Consider the following 8886-nt stretch of genomic DNA (forward strand, 5'->3'; position numbering starts at 1 on the left):
CAACATACACTTTCATACAGTTGGATCTGCATGATAAAACTGTTGGATGCAAACTAAAACTATAATTCTTTGGTAAGAACTGAATGTAATTAGATCTCATTAATTCTTTATTTATCGCGAGTCATTCTGTCTGATGAGGCTGCAGGTTGGTTATAAGCTAACTAGCTTGGTCCATCATCATTCGTCACCAATATTCTTGCATTGCGCAGCCAAATTTCCTCATTAATCTAGACCTAACTCAGTATGTACATACATGTTGCGTGTCCATTTCTTGAAGGTACTGAAAATGGTGAGTCAACACGTATAGTAAGTTGAAAAAATTCTGTTGATTGGAGGACAACATGAGTGACAATGACATTAGGGTGGACAATGCAACTTGCACGTTTTGAACATATCTTTTTCTTCTGGGGAACAAATTCCTTTGCTAGCAACATATTTATAAACTAGAAACACATTTACCAATTCTTTCATGACCTAGCTAGCTATAAATAGGGGAGCCAAAAGATCAGTAAGCCGTAGCTAGAGACCCAACACTCACGAATTTGCACTTTTAAAAAAATGGGTATTATTGGAAAATTGAGTGCTCAAATCCAGATCAAGTCTGGTGGAGATGTGTTTCATCAACTCTATAAACACAAACCACACGAAGTATCAAAAATATGTTCTAATTTAGTCCAGGGCTGCGACTTGCATCAAGGAAGTTGGGGTGAGATTGGCGCTGTCATCTGCTGGAATTACATGATTGGTAAGTCCAAAATATATATGATCGATGATCGCATAAGGTCCGTCGAGATTTTTAGATCGATATATACATTAAAAAACTTTTATTTTCCTTAACTAAATCCATTAAGAGAAATACTTTTGGTCCAAAATTATCTGTTTACTTGCATCATGTACATATATATATATATATATATATATATATAGATGGGGAGCAAAGAGTGGCCAAGGAGATAATAGAAGCCATCGATGAAGAGAAGAGATCGATCACATTTAAAGTGATCGAAGGCGATCTGATGGAGTTTTACAAAAGCTTTAAAGTCATACTCCATGTGGAAACAAGTGGAAATACCGATTTAGTTACATGGACCTTAGAGTATGAGAAGATGAATGAAGATATTGAAGAACCATTTCCTTCACTCCAACTGTTGGTTAACACAGTGAAAGACATCGACAGCTACCATTACAGTGTAAAATAAAAACATAAAGAGCAGAAACTGTCCGAAATATCACTTAAAGTTAAGTTTAGTTGGGTTGATGTAATTGCATGTCTGGATAAATAATATCGTGAATGTCACTTAAAGTTTCGCTTAGTTGGGTTGATCTAATTGTGTGGATAAATAATATTGTGATTATTAAAATATTTGAGTAGGATGAAGAATAATATTGAATAAATAATAATATATATGGTTTTAATTGATTAAAATTTAGACACGATGATAAATTATAATTTATTATTTTCAATATTTAATAAATATAATTTAAAAAATATTATAAAGATTTGAGTATTTTTTTATTAATATAAGATAATAATTAATAATTTGAAATTAGTTGATTTATGATGAATAATCAATAAATAAAATTATAACTTGATCCAGTGAATTATTAAAATAATCAACCCAACAACGCAATCAAATATAAAATATGGGCCAGTCGTCGCCATGTGGTACAAGTTGCCTGCGACAGATATATATTTTATGTGAATGATTTTTTGTATTCTAATTAATGTATATAAATTTAGAGGGAAAGTCTATTAAAATATACCATCGTGTTGTTTGTATATTATTGTTACCACATATTCATTATATTTCTGTCTTTTTTAAATATACAAAAAAAATTGATAGTTGGTGGGACTTCTATGGCAATGATGTGCCAAATTTGAAAGGGATTGCAAAAAAATCATTTGTTTAACTTCTAGTATTATATGTCCAATTCAGTGCGAGGTTGATGAGTAAGAAAAAGAGAAAATTTAAATTTGAGACTTTACTAGCAAGTGATACGAGCAATGCTCAATCTTGGATAGTTGAAAAGTGTGGTGAAGAAGATGAGGTGGAGAAGAACCTTTACAACATGTAAGTGATATTGATGAAAATATGATTTATCAGATGGTACCAAGATAAAATGAATGAAGAAGAATTCAAATTATAATCAGACAATGATTTGATAAATATTTAGCATTTTTTGATGTGGTTTAGTTGCAAAAATATCTAAAGATTATAATTTTGAAATTTTTATGCTATTATAAATATGATAATTAATGCATTAGATTTAAATTTGTCGTATTTATGTATTATTATTTATCTATTTATTGATTTGATATAATTCTACACTAAAATAAAAAAGAATTTATGCTTAAATTCATATTAATCTCGTTTAAGTCTGAAAAGTTTGGAGCTCGCATTTCGTGACGCTATTTTTTTTTTTTTTTAAATCTTAATGGATGATTTATGGAAACATCAGTTCGAAGATGACCTTTTTTTTGTTTTTTTGTCATTTTTGGAATCAATTTGGCCATGAACCCTTACATTATTGATGCACACATATGAATCAAATAATATAATATATCCATCAAAATAATTGGAAACGACACGAAAAGATTTGCATAATTTTTAATAGATTGTGTTGTCCATGAAATCAAACAAGAAAATCTCTGAGGCGACTCTAAATTTTAAAAAATTAAAGGTCTTGGCTTTTCCCAGATAGATTTTTCCACCGGACCTTACTGTTTTTCCCCCCGTAAAATCAAATATTTATCATTGACCATGTCCATCCAACAACATATGACTGTTGTATACCTTTTAAATTACAATTGAAATATGATGTTGTGGGGACCCGGACGCTAATCATCTTTTTAATCATGATTGAGACTAATTAATCCATTATAATAAACAGGGTCTAATTTTTTTTTTAAATGCGGAAGGTAATGGAATCAAACTCCTATACATATCAGTATAAAAGTATAAATCTGATAAAATATACAATCATACATACTCAGGTTCAACAACTACTATCAAGTGTTTAAACCCTAGCTCTAGTCCAAGTCCGGTATCACCACTCTAATCTCGGTCTGTCTTCACCTCTGTGACCTTGTACCTGTCCCACCTGTTGCCATGCACACATACAAACAAGACAACAGCCGGATAACTCCGGTGAGATATAAATATCCCAGTATAAACAATGTATTAAATGCAATCATATAAATCATATATAAAAGCATAAACAAACATCAAAACATGTATCTAGTCTGACTACATGAATCAATGACTCGTGATCTAATCTTATCTTATCTCAAATCTAGGGATACCAATCTAATTTAGACTTTGGTATTCTGTATCGCGTGTCTGAGATGGACGTTGATCTACATCTAAAGCTCTTCGATACACCATAAGTCTAGAGTCTTATCGGTTCTGAGAAAGACTCGGCGGTTCTGCCCTAACTAGGCTGATCTGCCCTAGACTCGGACTCTGACTCTGCTCTAAGTCACTAGATTAACATATCAATATGATAATCTGCAAATATCAATGCAATAAAATAAAGTATGTGATTTAGGGAAACTCAAGTCAAACCTAACTCGAGTTGTGCAATCCCGAATCAACATTTATTTATACCTTTCTTGTTGTCGATCTGATACAATCAAAGTCTTGATTCAAAGTCTGTCACTGTTCAATCTGGCAATGGCAATATCAATATATTCTGTATCAATATTCTAATCAAATCACAACATCTCTGTTTTATCAAATTCTGATGGTACAACAGTACAATCTTGCGATACTGATAATACCATATCAGTCTATATCAATTCCAAACATTTATAATCAATCACCGTACAAATCTGATATCAATTCTGATCAATCTTATTCTGAAAATCATAACAATCCCATATTCAGTCCGTTTCTTAATCTGACTTCGATTCTACGCTGTCTAACATGTCAAGAATAACATATATGACGTTTATTCAATTCTAACAACATCATAATTCCAAAACATGTCAAAACGTAGTAAAACTTACGTCCAGTTGTAGCCTACGTTGCTAGGAACTCGATACCGAAGTCGGATTCAAAATTAGACGGACGGATTTCTCACAAAAGGCGTAAGGATTTTCAACACAATTCCTCGGACCCTTTTCTCGATTTTTGGCTGATTCTGAAGGATTTCGTTCTATATATATATATATCGGTGCATGCATGTTATTAGGTGTCCTCATTTTTCGCAAAACACGTAGCACCGCGGGTGCGGTAGGTGTAAGACCGCGGGTGCGCTGCGTGTATTAATCCATATCCATTTTCCAGAAGTCAAGACCGCGGGTGCGGTCATGTTTGTACCGCGGGTGCGGTCTTGTTTTTACCGCGGGTGCGGTCTCACCTCGAATAAAATTTCCTACCCTACTGGACATCGACCGCGGGTGCGGTCTAACCATGAACGCGGGTGCGGTGTTGCTTCGGTAACACATTCTAAAATTCAGAATAAATGGCCGCAGATTATCTTAAATCATGTCTCAATTGGCCCTTTCGTAATCACGTTAAATTATAAGTCAGTAATCCTTGATTACCAGTGCTTAATTCTCGGGCATTACAGATATTTAAATTGTTTTATAATTTAAAATATTTGAATTTCATTATTATCATTAATTAAAGTTTTTGGTAAAGATGTAATTCCTCGATCATACTATGAGAGTCAATGTCACGAGTTCGATCATAATGATTGCAATGAGTGAAATTATGAATAAATAGATTGTTGATGTGCAATAATTATGGAACAACCGAAATATGATGCTTGAATTGATGTAATTTTTAAAAGATAATCAACTTTAATTTTTCATAAAACGACAAATGTTTGTTCTAATAATTTCTCGACCCAAACATATATATATATATATATATATATATATATATATATATATATATATATATATATATATATATATATATATTTATATACCTCACCAAAAAACTTTTACTTTCCAAGTTACTAAACATAATTTTTTATGTAATATTGATATTAAAAAATTAAATTAAACGTTAACATATACATAGTCATATATATATATATATATATATATATATATATATATATACCTCACCAAAAAACTTTTACTTTCCAAGTTACTAAACATAATTTTTTTATGTAATATTGATATTAAAAAAATTAAATTAAACGTTAACATATACATAGTCTTAACTTTGAGCAATAATACAACTTGCACACCAAGTTGAATAAAAAAGAATAAAATATTGCATGCAACCATGATATATACAGATTACACTCCTATATTTTAATAAGTAAAAAATTTTAAATAATAAACCATTATTATTTAAAAAAGACTGTTTAATTTTTTATTTTTTATGTATTGCTCAATAATACAAGTAATACACGTAACACACTGCCTTCCATCAATAAATAGATGGCCAAATCTCGTAGCAGCGATACATCAGTAAGTGATAATTATATTATATAGTGAGGCAGCTGGAGATGGGTCTTACTGGGAAATTGAGTGCCCAAATAGAGTACAAGTCTGGAGGAGATGTGTTTCATGAGGTGTTCAGATATATGCCGCATGAGATATCCAACATGAGCCCTGAAATCATTCAAGGCTGTGGTTTGCATCAAGGAGAGTTGGGAACTGCAGGTTCAGTTCTCCTTTGGAACTACACTCACGGTACATTTCTTTTACTTTATATTTATGTATATTTTTCCAGATCCCGACTTGAGTTGAGGTGAAATGAAATACGAAACAATGTATTGTATAATTATATATAGCCTGGAATGAAACTCTAAAATCAACTTAAATTAATCGATGCTCTCGTATGTTGACTCGATTTTGATCATATATTTATTGTGGAATTGTGATGATTAATTAAGATGGAAAGAAGAAAGTGGCGAAGGAGATAGTGGACTCCATCGATGAAGAAAAGAGATCAGTCAGATTTAAAATGATCGAAGGTGATCTGCTGGAATTGTACAAGACATTTTATGCAACATTTCACGTGGAAACTCATGGAGATATCGATTTGGTGACATGGACTTTGGAGTACGAGAAACTCAAAGAAGATGTCGAAGATCCACTCACACTCTTGGGACTTTGCATCAAACTCACAGGAGATATCGAGAGCCACCATCTCAAGCCATGATGATGATGATGATGCATGATGATGAAATAAGTGCTTAATCACATATATATTATGAAGGTGTTTGTTGTTATTGTATTTATTTTGCGTGGTGATTGATGAAGGTGTTTGTTGTTGTATCTCGCACTTATCTATAGTAAATAATCCATGGTTTCTTTTCTTTTTCTTTTTAAAATTTTGGACAAATTATAGAACCTAAAGTGAAATTCAAACCACCTTAATTGATCATATAAGGATTATGATTACATCTTGTATTAGAAATGTATATAAATATTTAAGTAAGTTGCTAATGGACAATCTTGTTGACAGTGTCCGCAGCCAGGATTTGAAATCTACTCGGACTAAATTTTTTTAACAAAAAACAAAATAATCCATAACAACACAAATCATAGCTATGATACATGTTTATCGTAACCTCAAAAAATTTCTCATTAACAAGATTTTCAATATATTTGTTATTGAACTCGTAAGATTCAGGAAAACCGACAAATCATTGAACATGTAATATTATATCTTCATCATCCTGCAAGAAAAATTAATGAAGTACAAAAAAAAACGTCTAAACCATTCATTTAACTGTCTCATCACTGAATCTAGAGTTTAACTCTTCCAACTGAAAATCTATTGCAACATTAAATATATCATAATGAAAGTGATGTTCAACTGTGATGGTATCGTTTTTCGGGCATGAACAACTAGAATGCTTACAATGAGAACTCATCTATGGTATATCGACATCTAATCTTATGCAAAATTATTTTACATACGAAAGAAAAATATCAAAGCCATCATTTCTCAATCTCAGGAAAAGTTCTTTAGTTGTAGAAACCAAATCCACTGAAGTTATGATATCAAGAGATTTTTGTTGCAAGGCACAACAAAGCAAATTTGTGATTTCCATAATTTTATGCATCAAATGTAAAATAAAAATGAAATCAAAAGACTTTATCACTATTAATGAACCACCAACTTCCCCGTGCATTGAAGTAGAGCTGCCATCAATGATAATGTTTTCGAGCACATTAATAGTTGTATCATACATATCTATCAAGCTACAAATAGAAATAAAATGGGAGCTCCAACGAGTAGTACATGCTCGATGCAAAGTACCAATCTGATTAGCTCCTCGCCCAGTCTCGCATCCACCAGCAACAACAGCACGTGCAATTTCATTAACTGATAAGATTATAACTCGGCATTGCGCTTGGAAGAAGACGTAACAAGATTGATAATAGCCGTCTAATTTTAAAAGAAAAACCATATAGAGATATACTTTTCAGCTACTGCAACTAATGCTAGTTGGAGTCGAAAAAGAATTGCATCAGAGTGATTAAAATCCTAATTTTCAGCTGCTTGCAATGGATCCAAGGACTTGGATTCATCGAGCTCAATACCTCAAAATCGAAAAGCCTGTGGTTTCGCAATGATAGAACTCGTCAGAAATGTAGCCGAAATTATTGGTCACGCTAAGAAAAATGGTTGGAAACGGCACAAAGTGGCCCAAAGTTTTCCAACACCACGACACCACTAACTACAAATAAAATGAAGTAAGATCATTATCTAAATCGAGCAACAATCGAACGCAAGAACATGAGCTGAAATCGAGAGGCTTCTTCTTCGATTCGGCATAGGAAGAACCAAAGAAGGTGCAAAGCTTGGGGCTCTCGATGGCTGGTCTTGCGACGGTGGTCGGAACTCCGGGATAAGATGGTGTGGCAGCTGATGATGGGAGAGGAAATGAGCAATACGATGGGTTGGGACTTGGGAGGAGGTTTTGAACATTGAAATGTTCTGCTTCTGTAAGTCTGCAACATAAATCGTGTGCCTTCATTTTTTTTTTCTTTGGATAATAATCAATTATCAAGTATGGACTTTGGAGTATGGGTTGAGAAATCATTTTTTAAGCCAAATGTAATTTGGATCACTGGGCTAAATCAAAAAATAATACATACTAATAAAAAAATAAAATTTGGTCAACCCGGTCTACAGCCTAAGTGGTTACAAGTCTCCCTATCATGGCTAAAGGTTGAAATAGCACCTTGCAACAGTGTGTCAACCTAAAACAATAATCAGGGAGTGACATTATATTGTAACATAGACGTTATATTTTAAAGTAAAGAATCAAAATTTTCTTTCAACTTTTTAAAATTTTTTATTGTTTAATTTAAATTCAGTAATGTACATCCATTCTCTACCAAAAAATAATAATAATTCATTTAATACGTAAATCCAATTCTGGAGATCTTTTATCATTAATATTGAGCCAAAATAAGACCTATCGTAGGGACGATCGTACTATAATTAAGACTATATTGATAAAATTATCCGATATAATAATTTCATTACAAAATGCAAGATTTTATATGATATATCTTGTTTTATCAATCACTGTTGTAGGATTAATGGAAACATTAATTTGGCGAGGACTTTTTGATGAGAGTCATATGGAAGATGAAAGGAAACATTAATTACTTGCCAGTGACTTTTGAAAACCACGTTTTTTTTTATTAATAATTTGGTGACTCGTGGCTGAATATCGTTCTTAATTAAAAATAATAGACAATCAAATTACTTGTCACAATTAATAATTTGGTGACTCGTGGCTGAATATCAGAAAAGCTCTGAGGCTACTTTTATTTAAATAATATATTATTTGGCTTTTCCGACGTAGATTTATGCGCGCTAGCTAGACTGAGCTACTACTTTTAATAACTTACTTTTTATTAATTTCCATAAATTATTGAATAAATTCGTCTATAAA

General features: G+C 32.2%; 1 protein-coding gene across 1 annotated transcript; it reads left to right on the forward strand.

The window, feature by feature from the left end:
* The first annotated feature begins 506 nt into the window (after positions 1-506).
* LOC140809634 (MLP-like protein 28) lies at positions 507-6285 on the forward strand. The gene is made up of 4 exons (XM_073167324.1): positions 507-745; positions 928-1190; positions 5449-5656; positions 5860-6285. The coding sequence occupies exons 1-4, from the start codon at positions 559-561 to the stop codon at positions 6126-6128; spliced, it is 927 nt and encodes a 308-aa protein (XP_073023425.1). The 5' UTR covers positions 507-558; the 3' UTR covers positions 6129-6285.
* The last annotated feature ends 2601 nt before the right edge of the window (positions 6286-8886 follow it).

The sequence above is a fragment of the Primulina eburnea genome, chromosome 1 (assembly GCF_022965805.1).
Source record: "Primulina eburnea isolate SZY01 chromosome 1, ASM2296580v1, whole genome shotgun sequence".
NCBI classification, from domain to species: domain Eukaryota; kingdom Viridiplantae; phylum Streptophyta; class Magnoliopsida; order Lamiales; family Gesneriaceae; genus Primulina; species Primulina eburnea.